An 18,559-nucleotide genomic window follows, 5' to 3' on the forward strand; every position below is an offset into this window, starting at 1 on the left:
TTCGCTGACCATAAAGGGCCGGACATACAGGACTGGATCTGTGCTGCCCCTTAAAACACAGCATCAAGGGGAGCACTTATTTGGGGAAATTATTCAACTTATACCCCACTGTGAGACATTTCACTCTCTCATTAGAATACTGCAAGTTCAATACTTTGATGATCATTTCTTTGCATACGTTATGCAAGAAACTGAAGACTTTGAAATGATAACATTAGGCGATGTTGCTGATGTTACACCTCTTGATCTACTTTCGGATTTTAGCACTGACAAGCTTTATCTGAATCCGAGGTTTAAGATTTTTTAGGTGGGCTTTTATAAACTGATCCGTTTATTCTCGAGAGAACATTAGAGGAATTACAAAATTCTCATGTTTAAATTACTTTCTTAATGAAATATTGTGATAACAGCTGGTGGAAACACATCGCAATGTCAAAGACTTCAAATGTTTTGGCTTTTCCATAATAAAAACTCAGTACTGTATATGTAATATTAATATTTAATAAAATATCTGCTTGATATGACGGTTATGTTTATGCAACAATAGTTTGCTGAAGATTAAAAAAAAATTGTTTTAACCAAGGTATAAGGTTTTTTTTAGGTGTGATTTTATGAATGATCTGTTCTGTCAACATTTGATGAATTAGAGAAATATCAATGTTTTTAAATGTTAAACATTTTTTTTTTAATGAGATATTGTGTTAATGAAATCCTTGTAAATAAATGTCCAATGAATGTATTCTTGCATTTGATTTTTCAATAAAAACCATATCCACCACCTGGTACATAATCGTCATTGACACACAATGTGCAGATATAACACAATGAAATGTTAATTCTGGTTAAAGAAATAGAACACAAAATGTGCAGAAATAACAAATGAGTGTGTTCATCTTGGTTACGTATTTATGACACACAATGTGTAAAATGTGCACATTGTGTGTTAGGGGCATGTAACACATTTTGTGTGTAACATTTGATTTGATATGTGATTTATACATAAATTAACACAACACGTGTTGTCCCTGAGCACACTGTAGGTGTGTTGAAATTCAAGGCATGTGTCATTTTTGACACATCCCTTCTAAGAGTGCATTAAATACATTAAACTTCTGCATGAGCAATTATTATTATATATAACCTAAACACAGTGCCAAGGGATATTATACCCAATAAGTTCTTTAATAATTTGAGTACATTTGTCTGGTAATACATCCGTACTTTTACTAATATTACTACTTGTAATGGAGGATTTTTCAGTTTTAATAATGACCTTTACATGAGTGACATACTGTATCTAAATACTTCATTTGTTTACAGATATTCATTCTCTGATATTCTGCTGCCATATACAGAATGGCAAAATAAACTTTAGGGTAGCTTCTTTTTAGACAGTGAAATAATGCAAGGCAACGTGCAGGAGCCTCAAGTATAGGAGTTCATTCTATTCATCTATTATCTGAAATAACCATACTATTACCTATTGTCATCATATTTAATTGAAAATGAATAAACTTGAGAAAAAAACTTTAATTTCCATCTTTATTTACATATAGCGTAAGGTGTTACAATAAAATTCTTTGTCACCATTTTATTATAAATACACCCTTTTCAACAAGGCTTGACAACCGTCATTAAAATACATCCTTCAAACCTTTTGAAACGTAATAATAAAATAAATGCATAAATGGATACAACTATTTTGTTTTTGCACCTTTTTAAATGTTAGTAAAATCATGCAAAGCAGAAATATAGCGTAAGAAAATAAAATGATATAAATGATTTACAAAGGAGATTTAAATCAAAACAAGTATATTGTGTGGAAAATACAAATACTGGGTCTGGTGGCGAAGCTTGAAGATCTTTCTCAAATAAATGTTTATTCATGGCTTTTAGCAAGTGCACAGGATAATTATCAATGTACAGTACATATTTGACATCGTCTATGTAGGGAAACATTATTCAAATATTCTAAATCTTAGCTATTAAACATTCAAACCATACATTTAAGCCCTGTGTGACGACTATATTTATGACACTGAAAGGAACTGCAGTGGACTTGATTGTAAAAAGGCTTACCTGATAATACAGTAATCATTCCATTATGGGTAGCATTGCTCTCTCAGACATGCATTAGCCAATGTAACCACTGCACCATGTTTACAATACTCAACATCACATTAGAGTATTTTAGAGTATTTCGCAGGCACTTACATGGTTTAGGCCTTTAAATGAGTTTGGATGCAAGTTTCAAAATGGTCAACAGTTAAATGAAGCAGATGATCTTCATATGAGCGAGTGTTTTTCTGTGATGTTGCATACAATCCTTGATGACAGTGAATTTCACAGTCCAAGTGGATGCCACAGGTCTCTGGAAGACATCTGAACAAGGAGCTAGAGACTAACTGAACTGTGAAGACAAAATCTGAAACAGAAAAACAACAACATTTAATTATGGGCACTAAATATAACATACAAAGAAATCACACTAAAATCAGATATGACAAAGAAACCTACCCTTTTAAAGTGCTCAGAAAGGCAGGGACTTGTTTGTGTTGGTCTTGAGGTTGGATGTGTAACGTCAGGAACTGTCAGATTGTGTTATAATAGGATACATGATTCTTCCATTTATGGTAGATTGCTCTTTGGAGGTTCATTTTGTAAGGTTAGGATGTTGCTGTTACTCCAGGTTATATGACAGACAACTGGGAATGAAGTATATTGGAGAGTATATGAGGCAGCAGTTTAGTCCAGAAAAAGATCTTGAAGCTTGGCATTCTTAAAGCAGACACTTATAGTGTTTTTCATCTTGGGGAGAATCCTTATTCTGCTCTGCAGGGGGTCATTTATCTTTCTTTAACTAACATTTTCTTTTGCAGAAATATACACATGTACAATATATCTTGTAAAACCCAATTGGTTCTCCTTAACAGTCAGGCTAATGTTAATGAACAGTTTTAGTTATAGTGCACCAAGTACAATATCGTAAATAGAATCTTGTTTGTGGAACAGTAAATGCTTATGGTATTATAAACCAAAAGAATATTATATGCACTTTTGAAAAAAACAGCTGTTGCATATGCTGCTTACAGTACAGTAATTAGAAAGTCTGAGCATAAACATATGTTAAAGTAAATTTGACAAATACAATAAAGAAATATTTAACTTGTAGAAAATGAAATATTAAAAGTCATGTAACAACCACATGCAGAGCAGAATAATGGTAGTCTTTACTCTACTGAGAAGTATCTGGTGAGCAATGTGGCTTTATAGTGTATCCTTCCCTTGGAAATCATTCCTTTACTAATCAGTATCGGCGGCCATAGCTTGGCGAACTATAGGCAGTGGAAGAGAAAGTCGTTGTTGAACCTGTGGCATCAATGCTGCCTCTTCTGGAGCCTGACCTGGAGCCAGTTCTTGAGCCAGAACGTGACCCAGAGGCGGAGCCTGAGCCGCTGACGCTATAAGGACTGTAAAGGCCTTTGCTGGATTGGGATGAGGCTTCAAGTAATCGCAGGCCTGTCCCTTCCTCTACCATGCTTCTTTCCATAGCATCCTTGTAGGAGATCTTAAGCTTGGTTTTAGGGCATGTAAGGTATTTTGAGTATGCGCTAACATCTCGTAACTTCTGTGCAGTGCGTGCATCTAAGGAGCCTTTCTTCACTGCCTCATCTATGGACACTCTGCTAGTAGCATCTGGTTCAATTAGACCACCAGTGAGATATTGGACCTCAAGGAATCGCTGTCCGGCCTCATAGTACAGCCAGCCTTTCTTTAGAGCTTGGGCTGCTGACATTTTGGCTTTGGTTCTGGGATCCTCAAATCCATTGCACGCCTTCTGGGCTAGACTGATGCGGTCCACCATGACTTTATCCACAAGCCCTTTGTTCATTGCATCTGTAACGGTGAATTTCTCTCCAGTATTTGGGTCGATAATACCTCCTGTGCATGCCTGAGCCTCCAGCAGCCTTTGACCTGTTATATTGTCCACCAGGTTTCTGTGTATGGCCTCTGTGATGGATACCTTCTCCAGGGTTTCTGTGTCTAAGATTCCAGCCACAGGGCCAGTTTCTTCAGTAGGGTCGTTCCATGTGGTTGCTGGGACTTTTATAGAAGGTATTGGGCTCATGGGGTAAGAGGAAGAGGAGCCAAAGGAGGATGTACGTGATCTGCTGCCGCTCGTGTTTCCAGACAGCATGTCTGCAAACTCTGTGATGGACAGCGTTCCTGCACGGTATTGATCCAGAGCTGACTTGTCAATCAGTCCTCTTGAGAGTGCATCATCAATGTCATACTGCCGCCCAGACCTTCTGTCAATGATCATGGATTTCACAACTCCATCAGATGAGGTGATGGTAATTTCCTCCCACTCACACTCCTGCTCTGCGAGCTCCATATATGTCTGGTGGTCAATGAGCCCTTTCTGGTATGCCTCATACACAGACATCTCTTTGCCCGTCTCTGGATCGACGATGACGACCCTACGCTTGCGGACAGAAGACTTGGATGATGTCTTTCTCTCGCGCTTCTTCTCTTTCAGAAGCAGAAGACTAAGGCCTGTTTCTGGGTCTGTCATACATCTCTCCATCAGCTGCAGGTAGGTGAGATTTTCCTCAGTGTTGGGGTCAAAGAAGCCCTTTGTGTCATCAGAGGGGTCAGTGAGGATTTCATTCATTTCCTCATCAAAGAGGCCACGTTCATATGCTGCTTCAACTGGCAAGCGATGGCTCTCCTGTGGATCAATGATTCCACCAGTAGCAATTTGAGCCTCTAGCAGACGAATGCCATGGTCTTTCAGAATGAGGCCCTTTTTCATGGCCTGGAATAGTGAGATGATCTTGCCAGAATAAGGGTCCTTATAGCCTGTGACTGCTCGTTCAGCTGAGAGGAGTTTATCTTTAAACTCTGGGCCGACAACACTCATCTTAACAGCTTCAGTGACATTTAGTTTCAGGTTCTTGATAGGATCAATAACGTATCCTGTGGCGGCTTGAGCCTCAAGGAGCTCAAAGGCAGTCCCTGGTCTGATCATGTTCTTTTTCATTGCCTGGTAGATAGACAGACGGTCTTTGCTAGATTCTACATACACACCAGCAATACAGCTGGTACCCTCCAGGTATTTCTTCACATCTCTGCTGACTTCCTCTACTGAAATAAGACCCTCAGTGAGTTCGTCGTAGGTCTTTTGGGTGATTATCTGTGAACGAAGCAGCTGGAGTACAGTGATTTGCTTCCTGAGACCCTTGAAGAGGAGGTTTCTATCTGCCAGTGAAAGCAGTCGCAAATTACTTTCTTTATCAACTCTGCATCTTTTCAGTAGCTGGGCGTAGGACTGTTTTTCATCTGTTGTTGGATCAATGTAACCAAGCACATCTTCAGTAGGTTCAGATATTCTGTCAAGTGTCTCTTTGTTGATGTATCCACGCTGCATGGCAACATCGGTGGGGAGGCGGAAGTAGTATTCAGGATCAATGAATCCACCAGTGGCATTCTGGGCCTCCAAAACCCTCAAGGCATAATCCTCAGGGACAAGGTCTTTTTTCATTGCCTGGAAGAGAGAAATCACTTTCCCGGTGTATGGATCCTTGTAACCTGTAACTGCTCTTTCAGCAGAAAGAAGCTTGTCATGAAGTTCAGGGCCCACAAGCCCCTTGCGTACAGCTTCATCAACTGTAAGGAGTTCATCTTTTACTGGATCAATCATGAATCCTGTTGCTGCTTGCGCCTCGAGGAGACTCAAGGCAACTTCAGGCTTAATCTTTCCATTCTTCATAGCCTGGTAAATGCTGATCTTTGGTGGATTGACTGACAAGATTCCGGCAATACAACCAGTACCAAAGAGGTATTGTTTGACTGATGGCATTTCCATTACCTCACGAATACTCATCTTTTCTTGTTTTAAGAGATTATACGTTTGCAAGTCAATAATTCGAGCACTGTATAGCTCCTCAATAGTTATTCTTCTTCTGATTACATCACATGACATGCCCTGCTCTGACTTCAGAGTCTCTCTCTGTTCAACAATTTCAATTATGATGATTAGCATTCTTTCCTTTGTGATTTGCCCAGAGCGATATTGCTCCATGAGGCGCAGTCTCTCTTCTTCTGGAAGCATATTTGAGTTCATTATTTCCCAAATGCTCATGGTCTTTCCTGCAAAACTCTTATGAGGGATCTCAATTTGAGTGTTGGCTAGATCTGTCTGGGCTTGCTCCTCTGTGTACTGATAAGATTTCTCAACAGGAGCAGGAGCTTCAACCTTTGACAGAGGCAGGTAGCACAGACCAGAGGTGGCATCTCTTGCGCATTTCTCAACCAACTGCTTGTAAGTAACACTTTCATTGGTGTTGGGATTAGTGAAGCCTTTAACATCACCGGAGGGTTCATTGAAGGACTTGGACATTTGTTTACTGCAATAGCCACGTTGAATGGCCACATCATTGGGAACACGATGGCTGCTCACTGGATCAATGATACCTCCTGTACTAAACTGAGCCTCCAGGAGAGGAATGGCATGCTCCCTCAGGACAAGCTCTTTCTTCATGGCTTGGAATAGAGAAATCTTACTGCCTGTGTACGGGTCTTTGTATCCAGTCACTGCTTTTTCAGCGGCGAGAAGTTTCTCATGAAGCTCTGGGCCAACAACTCCAACCTTCACAGCATCGTCCACAGAGTATTTTTGATTTTTGACCGGATCAGTTATGAAACCAGTTCCAGCTTGGGCCTCCAGTAGTGCAAGCCCAGTTTCTTGCTGCAAAACCTTCTTCTTCATTGCTTGATATATGCTTAGCTTGTCATTTGAATCTTCCATGGTGATACCATCAACACGGTCTGTGCCCTGCAAGTACTTCCGTACCTTATCAGTTTCACTTATTTCTTTGGGTGTCTTTTTACCCTGTTGGATTTGGTCAAATGTAGCCTTGTCGATGATGTTGGAATCAAGCAAGGAGCTAGCAGTGACTGGTGCTCTTAGGCCTTCAAAACAAGCCTCTTCCTTTGTTTCGTCTCCTTTTTCCTCAACCATTGTTATCACAATCGTTAACAACTTTTCAATTGTAATTTGCCCTGTTCTGTACTGGCGTATCAGCTCCAATCTTTGCACCTCAGTGATGTATTCAGAGTGTATTATCTCCCAAATTGTGACTTTCCTTCCTTTGAAAGGGCCATAGTCCAGTTCCATAGTCGAATGGTTCAAAGCCTCTTCTGTCTTAGCGTCTGTAATCTGTTTTTCTTCTTTTGGCTTAGCAGCTTTCTTTGAAAGATGAAGCAATGGGAGTCCAGTTTCTTTGTCTGTGACACATTTATTCATAAGCTGAGCATAGGTTGAATCCTCTTGCGAGTTAGGATCATAAAACACTTTTGTGTCATCAGTGTTTTTGTTCAATGTCTTGTCGATTTCCTCGTCAAAATATCCACGCTTGCAGGCAAGGTCATGAGGGATGCGATAGCTGTTAATAGGGTCAATAATTCCGCCTGTTGACAATTGTGCCTCAAGCAAACGCATGCCATGGTCTTTCTTTATGAGGCCTTTGTTCATGGCTTCAAACAGAGACACCTTCTTTCCTGTATATGGATCTTTGTAGCCACTGACGGCTCTCTCTGCTGACAGAAGACGTTCATGAAGCTCGGGGCCCACAAGACCCGACTTAACAGCTTCATCAACAGTCACCCTCTCATTTTTGACGGGATCAATTACAAAACCAGTCGCTGCTTGAGCTTCAAGAAGGTTCGCCACCGTTTCTGGTGACAGTAATTCTTTCTTCATAGCTTGATAAAACGGCATTTTCTCCTTTGTTGGTTCATACAAAAGTCCACCAATGCTGGGTGTTCCTTGAAGAGCCTTTTTCACAGGCTCCATCTCAGAGATCTCTTTCACTGTTGTTTTGCCATTACTCAACTTGTTAAACAAGTCTTTGTTGATAATTTTAGACTCTAACAGCTCACTGGCAGACACTGGCGCCCTCAAACCCATGAACACATTTTTACTTTCCTTCTCCTTGTCTTCCACAACAGTGATGACAATTTTAAATATTTTCTCTACCGTGATCTTGCCTGTCTTGTACTGGCGAATCAAATCTCTTCTTTGCTCTTCTGTGAAATATTCAGAATTGATGACTTCCCAAATGGTGACAGTTTTGCCTTTGAACCTTCCAAAAGGCACAATGACGTTTGATGTGCTGAACACTTGTTTAGTCTCCAGATCTGTGTATGTTCTCTCACTCTGAGTGGCTTTCTCTGTTACTGGTAATATCAGCAGTCCCGTCTCTGCATCCTTTGTGCATTTCTCAAGCAACTGTTTGTAGGTGAGTGGCTCCTGAGTGCTTGGGTCAATGAATAATTTGCAATCATCACTAGGATCAGTGAGTTTCTTGTTCATGTCTGCATCAAACTGACCCTGCTTGTATGCAGTCTGTAGTTGCACTCTATGGCTATTGATCGGGTCAACGATGCCACCAGTTGCAAGCTGCACATCAAGGAATTTTGTGGCCGGCTCTTTTTCAATAAGGCCCTTCTTCATGGCCTCAAAGAGAGAGATTTTGGCTCCAGTATACGGATCTTTGAAGCCAGTGGCTGCTCGCTCTGCAGAGAGCATCCTGTCATGCAGCTCGGGGCCAATTAACTCACATTTAACTGCCTCATCCACAGAGAGAAGTTTATTTTTCACTGGATCTACAATGTACCCAGAAGCAGCTTGAGCTTCCAGAAGAATTGTGGCAGTGTTTGGAGTGATCTTGTTCTCTTTCAAAGCCTGATAGACACTCATTTTCTCTTTGGATGGAGTCAAGATACCTCCCACACAGCTCTGACCCTGAAGGCAAGATTTTACTTTATCAGTCTTTGCGAGGTCTTGCACTGAGACTTTGCCCTTTTTCAATTTGTCCAATTCCTTTTTGGTTAGGACGCCAATGTCATGAAGCCTTTCAGCAGGAACCTTCTCTCTTATTCCATCAAACGCAAACGGTGATTCTGCAACTTTCTTCGCTCCGTCCACTTCAACAGAGCCATTGAAGACTGTCTTTGTTGTTCCCACCTTGGTCATGGTAACTAACTGCTCTTCAGAGACCACATCAGTCTGCACTTCAATCGTTTTGGAGGCAACCTGTTTGGTTGCACTTTGTTTGGAGGCACCCTCAAGACACTGAAGTTTCTCCCTGAGCTTTTGGTTTTCTGCTCCCAGCTGTTTTTCTTGATCAAGCCTTTTCTTTTCAAGCACTTCCATTTCTGTCTGCTTATTTTTCATGTCTGCCTCAGCCTCCTTTTGTTTTTTAACCGCCGCATCCATAATGGCCTGTAGTTTCTTTTTCTCCTCTTCCATTAGCTTTCTCTGACGTTCTTGTTCATCTTTGAGAGCTTCGGCCTTCTTCACTTCATCCTCAAACTGTTTCTGGAGTTTCTTTTTCTCATCTTCAACAGCCTTTTGTCTTTTCAACAACAGTTCTCTCTCTGAGATGAAGGACTTCTGTATAATGGCCTTCTGTTGCTCTATTTCTTCTTTTTGGGTGTTCGCCATCTATTTGGAAAGAAGAAGAAACAAGTCAGTTATTTGTCAAAACAAAAAGCACTCAATAATTGCATGTAACTAAGCAATATTTCAAGTAATAGTTCAACATTTTTGAAATAAGCATTAGATTGAAAGATCCCTTTCGGGTGTCTGCATACTATCTGAAGTAACAGTTAGCGGTTGCTTAGCATAGAGGCTGAACATATTCCTAGCTGGCTCTGTCCAAAGTAAGAAACTGTGATATCAACATCAGATATCTTGCTATCTTTGAACTTGTCAGAGCCAGGATTGTCGTCTCCCCGTTATGCTAAGCTAACGTCTCCTCACAGTAGTTTCATAATTAACGTACAGATATGAGAGATATCATGTTTCCATCTAACCTGCTGCAAGAAAGGGAATAAAAGTATTTCCCAAAAAGTTCTTCAATGTTTTCCCTAGCGACCATTTGAACTCTGTAGTATTGTGTTTTGAATGACATTCATATCAATTGCTGGATGTTACTTTAAGTCTCTGCAATTTACATGAAATGTTACATTTGCTTCCACACATACTGTAGTCAGTGTGTTTGATATGACTGTTCATTTGACTATCTATTTTATTTCATTAAGAAATACCTTGTTAGATTTGTTCTGTAGCTCCTCCGCCTCTTTTTTCAGTTTCTCCCTCTCTTTCTCAAGGTCAGCGATGGCTTCCTTCAAGCCATCAGCCTCTCTGGTGCTCTGCAGCCTCTGTGTCTCCAACTTCTGCACAACGGTTTCTGTGCTTTGTTTTTCCGTGTCTTTAAGGCGTGCTTTTGCTTCATCTGCTTGTTTCTTGAATTTCTTAGCCTCGTTTTCAGCTTTTGACTGAGCGTCACTGAGCTCTTTCACCTTCAGTCTCAGTGTCTCTGCCTCAGCTGACACCTCGAGCTGCCTCTTCCGTTCAGCCTCTAATGACTTTTGGAAACCCTCTGTCTCCTTATCAAGGCGCTGCTGGATCTGCTGTTTGTCCTCTAATAGTTTTTTAGCCTTTTCCTGTGCCTGATCCTTCTGTTTCTGGAGCTCCTGTGCCTCCGCTTTCAGTTTTGTTGCCTCTTGGATTGCCTGCATTTTCTCCTTAAGCATTTTTTCTGCAAGTGCTCGTTGTTCAGCCAAGTTGGACTCTGCAATCTGTCTCTGTCTGGCTGTTTCCTCAGCTTCCACACTTAGTCTGGCAGCCTCTTCTGCCAGGCTCTTCATCTTCCCTGCTTCCTCCGCAAGTACTTTCTGTGTTTTATCTTTGTCTTTCTTCATGAGGCTTCGATTTTGTTCCTCAATCTTGAGCTTAAGTTTAAGAAGCTCATCCATCTGGATTCTAACCTTGGCCAGTTCGTCCTCCACCTGTGCCTTTTGCTTGACGGCATCATTAACTTCCCCTTTGACTCGCTGAAGCTCCTCGTCCAACAGAGCTTTTTGCTTATCAGTCTCATCCAGTCTGAGTTTAACCATCGTTAGTTCCTTCTCAACCTGAGACTTCAGCTTAAGAGCTTGATCTGCTTCTTTTTTGTGCTTGGCCATTTCTGCATCTGCCTGCTTTTTCTGCTTCAGAGCTTCTGCCTCAGCTGCTGCTCGCTTGGATGCCTCTTCCTCTGCTGCTTTCTTCAGTTTCTCTGCATCTTTTTGAGCTTTGGCCTGTTTCGCAGCTTCCTCCTCTGCAGATTTCTTCTGCTTCTCAGCCTCTGCAGCTTTCTGTCGGAGCAAGGCAGCCTCTTTCTCTGCTTTCTCTTTAGCTTTCTCAGCTGCTTGGGCAAGTCGCTTAGCATTTTCAAACTCCTCTTTCATCTTTTGCTGTGCGAGGCTATCTTCCTTGTTCTTGCTGAGAACCTCTTGGGCCTTTTGCTCTGCAGAGCTGCATTTCTGCGCTGCCTCTTTGGCCACGATAACCTGCTTCTCTGCCTCCTTTTCAGCCTTTTCTTTTTGTTTATTTGCTTCATCAGCTTTTTTTTCGAGGCGTGCAACTTCCTCCTGGGCGGCTTTGCATTGTCGAGCCGCCTCTTCCTCCGCTGCAGTAATCCTCTTCACCTTCTCCTCAGATTCCTTCCTCTTCTTCTCTTCCTCTGCAGCCAGCTTTTTCAGTTTCTCGGCCTCTGCTTCCGCTTTGAGTTTGCTCTTCTGTGTCTCCTCAGCAATAACCTTCAGCTTCTTTAACTCATTCTCCAAATCAGACTTTCCTTTGGATGCTTTCTCAAAGTTGATCCTGATGATGTGAATTTCTTCTTCAACAATCTTCTTTTGCCTAAGAGTTTCTTCCACGATGGTTTTCTGCCTCACCATCTCAGAATCCGAGGAGCTCTTGAGGTGAATGATTTTCTCTTGGATGTCGTGTTTATGCTGAGCGGCTTGATCCTCCAGCAGCTTCCTCTGATAAGCTTCGTCCTCAGCTTTTCTTTTCAGTCGCTCGTTCTCTGCTTCTTTCGCTTTCAGGGCGATCTCCGCCTCGGTCCTCAGGCGAGTTGCCTCGTTAATGGCAGCCAGCTTTTCTTTGAGGATTTTCTCAGCCTCCGCTCTCTGCCGGGCTGCCTCTTCCTCAGCAGTCTGCCTCTGCTTCTTCGCCTCTTCAGCGACTGATCTCAGCCTGGTCGCTTCATCAGCAAGTTGTTTCATTTTCAAAGCTTCAGACTCAAGAAGCTGCTTACTCTTTTCTGTGTTGGACATCGTCTTCTTTTCAGCTTCGGTTTTCATCTTCAGAAGAGAATCCATTTCACTTCTGACTTTAGCCAGCTCTTCTTCCAGTAGTTTTCTCTGCTTTTCGGTGGCACTCACCTCCTTCTTCAGACGCTGGAGCTCATTGTCCAACAGACCCCTCTGTTGTTCGGCATGGTCAAAGTCAGCCTTCAGTCGAATGCACTCCTGTTCTGCAGAGAGCTTTTGTTGGGCTACTTGTTCTGCAAATGTCCTTTGTTTCTCCAACTCTTTCTCTGCATTATCCTTCTGTTTCAAAGCAGCGTCTTCAGCTTTAGCTCTTTTCTTGGCATCCCGCTCTGCTTCGACTTTCTGCCTCTCTGCCTCCTCTTGAGTCTTGCTCTTCTTTTGGGCTTCCTCTTCGGCCTGCAGCCTCAAGCGGAGAGCCTCGTTGGCTTTCTGTCTCCATGTTTCAAGCTCTTTCTCTGCCTGCTCCCTGGCTTTATTAGCTTCCTCTTGTTGTTTCCTGAGTTGTTCAGCTTCCTCCTGCAGCTGGAGGACCGTGCCTTGCTCTTTCTTTAGGGATTCCTCCAGTTTGGATGCCTTCACGTTGAATGACATGGAATGGCTTTGCAGCTGTGTAGCAGCACTCTTTTGAGCCACTTCCTCTACTACCTTGATCTGCCTCAGTTTCTCCTCCTCAGCCTGTTTCATGCGTCTCTCTGCCTCCTCGGCTTGCATCTTGAATTTCTGCAGATCATCCAACGCCTTCTGCTTCTGCTTGGCGGCCTCTTTTTCTGCCTCAGATTTACGTTTCAGCTCGTCTTCTGCATTTTTCTTTTTCTGAGTTTCTTCGGCCACCTGCTTGCGGAGCCTTTCTGCGTCCTCCTGAGCAGCTTTCCTGAGCTTCTCCGCCTCAGCTGCCTTGTCTCTGAGCTGCTGTAGCTCCGACTCAGCAGTTTTCTTCTGTTTTATTGTCATCTCTAGCTGGATGCGAATTGTGTGGATCTCCTCCTCGATTTTGGTATGACTGACCAGCGCATGCTCAAGCTGCTGACTCTTGGACTTGATCTCCTGCTCGGACAGACTCTTCAGATGATGCAGCTCGTGCTGTATGTTTTGCTTCTGTTGCTCAGCGTCCACGGCAACATCTTGCCTCTTGCTGGCTTCTTCTTTCATCTTCAACTTCAGCTCCTGGGCTTCTTGTTCTGCTTTAATCACAGACTTAGCTTGAGCTTCAGCTATCTGTTTCTGTTTATCTAACTCGGCTTGTATCTCTGCCATCTTTTTCCTCTCCTCTTCTTTTAGTTTTTCAGAAGCTTTCTGTATTAGTAGAAGCAAAAAGGGAGTAAAGGAAATTGTGAAAATGTTAGGTGATAGACTTCAAAATGACATTTCGATATTAATAAAACATGTAGGTACATGAATATGTAAATACATTAATATATTACAGTTACATTTTTTTAACAATAAATACTGTATTGGGAAATGATTGTCAGGTTATTTTAATGTGTGGCACACAGAACGACACTTGACTTTACAGCACAGCACTTCACTTTGCTTTCATGCAGTTCAGGTATTTCAATGTATTTTGAATGTATGTTTGTGAATGTAGTCGTAATGATTTCATACTCAGTACAAGTTTTGTTAAAATGTGCGGAATTTGTTGCTGCTATAAAATGTTTAATATTTGGGTTTCTAAAGGAACATTCTTGTATAATTCAGTCACTATTTGATACTTAGGGTTATACATGTAGTCGTGTTTCCTTAATCTTTCCATTCTTAAATTAACCAGTTGAGCCCTGAGCATGTTTTTCAGGTCTCAGGCTCGAAAATGACATTCCCAGAACAATTGACCATATCTTCCCTTCTAAAAGAGTTAAATTAATAATCTTTTTTCTCAAAGCAATGATAAACCTGTGAGTTGGATGTAGAAAAGTCAGAATCAATATATACTTTTTTTATTTTAAAGTGGACCTATTATGCTATATTGCAAAAACCTATTGTAGGGCCATACCTATACAAAACATGTCTGTGAAGTTTTTTGCTTAAAATACCAAACAGATCCCCCATTGTAGCCATGCCTCATACTGCTCATACCCCTCTTTTGCAGCCCTGTTAGAGAAACACGGATGTTGGGTCCTTAGCTTGAAAAAAAAGAGAAAAAAAAGAGGAGGAGACGGAGCTAATGCCTTATCAGAATTCTACCAGAGATAAAGTTAAATTCTGCTGTGATAAAACGCCATCCTGTTCTGAAACACATCAAGGATTATTTCTGAAACAGTATGGAGCTCAAATGCTTTTTCTCTTGCGGGTTTATCACAAGGTGAGTTCCTTTTTTTATTTCCTGCTTTTTAAACACATGTGCTCTACAGAACAGGTTAGCTCTGAGTGTTAGCGAGGCTTGCTAATGTAAACAAAGACGAGATTACGTCCAAAACACGTCAGGCATTGTTTCTGATAGCAACTTTCTGTGGGACTGCCGCCGATTTAACGTCATATCGGTAGCAAATCTGTATCCGCTCGTTATACCCCCGTTTTTAAAAGATTTGGGTTCGGAGGAAAAGAGAAAGGGTTTTATTTTCTGACGCTATGTGAGTTCCCCGACACACCGGGGACACATATTTATGTATAAAAGACATCAAAAAGTGCATTTTGCATGATAGGTCCCCTTTAAAGTTAATTCAGATTGAACATAGTAAAAAAAATGTAAATGATAGTGTCCGTCCAAAAAGAAAATCATTACTTATAGTGAAAACCACTCTTGGATGATGGTAAGGTAGACTAAAAGCTCTAGGAATCCAAACTATAACATATAATAAGTACCCTGTATCAAGATTTATGAAAAACAAGTGACATTTGACCTTTTTTAGAATATTTTGAAAAAAAACCACTTCTGGGGTCATTTGGGTGCATTTTCCATATCTCCGGCCCCCCTCGGTCGATTTTGATGATTGACACCTCGTTTTAACCGTTAGAGCCAATAGAGGGAAGTTCCTAAAATCCATCCAAACATTACCCATTGGTGAATGAGGGATGCGTAGACAGAATGCCCCGGAAGCTGTCATACACTCTAGTAGCTATTGTAGCAGCTAATAATAAATCTCCATTATTGACATACAAATGGAATGATGGATTATCAGTAACCATTTCAAAGTGACACAGACACATTGGATTAACCTATGGATTAACCTTCAACAAAGGTAAAAACAACAAAGGTAAGACGTTTTTAGCCGTTTTGGCTCCGTAAAGCAAATGTTGTTGTTGTTGTTGTTGTTGTTTGTTGTCGTTTCGCCTCGAGTTCTGATCGCTCAGTGATGATACTTATATGTCTGGAATCTGTGGAATCTCAGTTTGCTAATCGATATCTTGTTTGTGCAGATCCAATAAGTAATAAGGGTATTTTACCTTGAGTTCTGTGCTAAGTGCGTTAGCATTTCTTCGCTCAGGGCTAATTCAGAGCCTTTGTTATTACCCTTTTGTGTCGTTTAGCTAAAAATTGTTAATATTGTCTGAAAGCTGAGTTTCTTCCCGTTAAGTGGGTATGAGACATTCATAGTTTGTTAAATATTAAGAAGCCCTCAGATGCTGTTTCTTGTAAGATGTTGCGTTTTGCCCCAGCCGTGGGGTTTAACTGGTTAAAAGCAGCTGATTGAAAAAATCATTAAGGATATAAGCAGGAAATGAAGAAGAATAGCATATAGTGATGCAGCAAACACAGCATGATTTGATGTAACACAAAGAAAGCTTGGATTAAAATGAAAGTGACCAGACATTAATCCAAGATCAGGGTACATTTAACTCTGACAACAGATAACATCAAGACATGAGTTCTACTCTTTAGAAGTGGGCATTGCATTGTGTACAAATCAGAAGGTCCAACGCTTTAGAAATCTTTCATAATGATCAATAATTCATCTGGTTTAGGATGGTTATTGCTGGTATATTTGAATCAACATCCTCGGTTGGTTTGATTTTTTGAAATCTGAGGTTGAAGATAAAAAAAAAGTGGTCGTTCTGTCGATAAGAAAACAGTTGTTACTTAACTCAAATGAATTGTTAGTTATCTTAATATATTTCTTTTAAAAGCAGAAAAAGTGAAAAAAAATTCCAATTGCAATTTCTGATTTATTTTTAACTTTTCGACAAATAAAACAACATGTTTAAAGATGTAACTGCAAATTGTGATTTGAATAATCTCATAAGTTTTGATTTAATATACTAAAAGATTAATTTAATACTTTTTTTTATTAATCATGATTTGCAGCCCCTAACAGTATTGATACAAAATACACGTCCTTAAAGAGTGCCTTTTTGTCAGATAATTAAAGGAAGACAAAATAATTACATAAACTGGCTTGCACATTTAGATCAAACGTTGACATCTACACTAGTAAGGCAGATCATGCTTACAGGAACCTGATGCCAATTGATCAGAGAAACTTCTTAATGAACAATTATGAAAGGTCTCCTAAATGCCCTGAACCTTCCTTCGAATATACAAAAGAGCCTGATGAAGAGACGGATGACATGAACACAAAGGGTCCTTTTTTATGTTTTGAAATACCTGGTGCTTTGGGGGTAAATTCATCTCTTAAGCGTGCGATTAATACTCATCATGACAAAGCACTGGCAAGCAGATCAAAGGGATCAAACACAATAGAAAGTTAGAAAATGAAAAAAAAGGGGGAACAAAGTAAAAGCTAAGGAAGAAATAAAAATATCTAAGAAGGCAGGTAGCCAAACAGAAATCACAAGTGTGTGTGATTTCAAGAGGAAATAAAGAAGCAAAGACTTAATCAAGCAGTGTAAAATGTGACTGATGCAGCATGTGTCGTATGTACAGACTATGTGACATGAATTGACTAAATACACAGAGGAATGAGCGACATGTACTGTAGGGGGGGATGTGATGTGTTGACACCGTTTGCTTCACCACTGAAGGCTGTCACTCTGTAAATAATCTCTGAGATTTTCTTAAGCATTTTGGTGTTATTTAATGACAAATGATTTCCCATACATCACTCAGTTAACAGGTAGGAGTTGCATTGTTTGTGTTAGATAGTTATTTGACAGGAACCTGCTGCTGCACGACTCCAGGGTTAATGTGTGTGTTTACCTCATCGTCCTCCAGGCGGCGCTGCGTCTCTGTGATGAACTTAATGTACTGACTGGTGAGAGTCATCAGCTCACTGTAGCGGGTTCTCAGAGTTACATACTGGAAAAGATGCAGTGTATTTACTTTACACATGTTATATCAAGGTGTCTCACTCTTTATAGTACATTTTGTTACCAGGATTATGTATATAACATTGAAATACTTTTTGTTATGAGCAGACAGTCATACTAAACTGAACTTGAGGTGTTTGCTCTTCTCATGTGTGACGTACCTCCTGGATGATGTTATCAGAAGCACAGTCCATTTTTGGTTTCTTTAAAGGAGATGCCATGGGATCCTGGAGGGCTTTGTAAGTCAAAATCTGGAGCTCATAATCCTAAAAAGAGAAGGAAAAGGTGAATTGAACCATAAAAAAAACCTTATTGTTGTAAAGCTGGAAATATCAGTACACACACCTTGACTGAATCGATGTAAGCCTTTGCATTTTTCTGGCAACTGTCAATCTTGTCCTTGTTTTTCTCAATCTCTTCCAGGAGTTTCTGGAAAAATAAATGAAACCATTATAACCAGACAACACTCAGATATTAAAAACATGTTGTTATTGAAATAAGAGCGCATTAAAAAAAAAATATGAAGAAAGAAGAAAAAACATAGCTACTACTCTAATCATTATCAGACTTCAGTACTCTATTTTTAGATTCTATATTCTCTTAATCATATCCACAACCGCTAAATCTCAGACTCCTTTAAAATGCAACATAAAATATAGCTAAGACCTAATAAGAAATATAGAAAAAAACCAGTAAAACAATGAAAATCCAGAGTTTCATAGGAATTCAAGACACGGTTAAATGTGTCCCCTGAGTGTGACCACCAGAGGGCATACTGACTTTGGCTCCCTATCCCACACACATGTTCTTAACAATACCTTCTCCTCTGCCAGCTGCTCCCTGAGAGCCTTGCTGCCTCCGATGGGCACAGCCTGGATCTTCTCCTGCCTCTTTCTGGCCTCTCCCAGCCAGTGGATGAGCCACTCGTAGCTCACGTTGTAGGAGTTCATGTGGCGCCCGAGGAGGTCGAGCTCCCGCTGCCTCATGTCCATCTGAGCGAACACCACCTGCCAGCGCTCCAGCAGGCTGCTGACCAGCTGACGGTAATGCTCCATCTCGGCGTCGCGCTCGCTGTGGATCCTCGTCATCTTGTCGTTGATGGTCGACGCTCTCCTCAGCTCGTCCTGCAGGCGGTCGAATATAACCTGGTCGGCCTCTACTTCGGCACGCATTGACTGTGACACAAAAA

The 18,559-nt window shown here is 41.0% G+C and overlaps 1 protein-coding gene across 6 annotated transcripts in view; it reads right to left on the reverse strand.

Annotated features, from left to right (window-relative positions):
• Window positions 1-1,515: 1,515 nt before the first annotated feature.
• The window catches only part of pleca (plectin a), a 55,657-nt gene continuing 38,613 nt past the window's right edge, over window positions 1,516-18,559 (reverse strand). For all 6 annotated transcript variants that reach the window (XM_010780178.1, XM_010780176.1, XM_010780174.1 and 3 more), the window contains 7 exons: window positions 18,189-18,545; window positions 17,716-17,799; window positions 17,532-17,636; window positions 17,261-17,359; window positions 10,117-13,464; window positions 2,518-9,511; window positions 1,516-2,425 (listed from right to left, as the gene is read on the reverse strand). In XM_010780178.1, coding sequence (XP_010778480.1) covers window positions 3,308-9,511; window positions 10,117-13,464; window positions 17,261-17,359; window positions 17,532-17,636; window positions 17,716-17,799; window positions 18,189-18,545 — 10,197 coding nt within the window. In that variant the 3' untranslated portion in view covers window positions 1,516-2,425; window positions 2,518-3,307. The remainder of the gene's footprint in view (window positions 2,426-2,517; window positions 9,512-10,116; window positions 13,465-17,260; window positions 17,360-17,531; window positions 17,637-17,715; window positions 17,800-18,188; window positions 18,546-18,559) is intronic.

This window comes from Notothenia coriiceps, unplaced genomic scaffold (assembly GCF_000735185.1).
Source record: "Notothenia coriiceps isolate Sejong01 unplaced genomic scaffold, NC01 NC01_scaffold00021397, whole genome shotgun sequence".
In the NCBI taxonomy this organism is placed as follows: domain Eukaryota; kingdom Metazoa; phylum Chordata; class Actinopteri; order Perciformes; family Nototheniidae; genus Notothenia; species Notothenia coriiceps.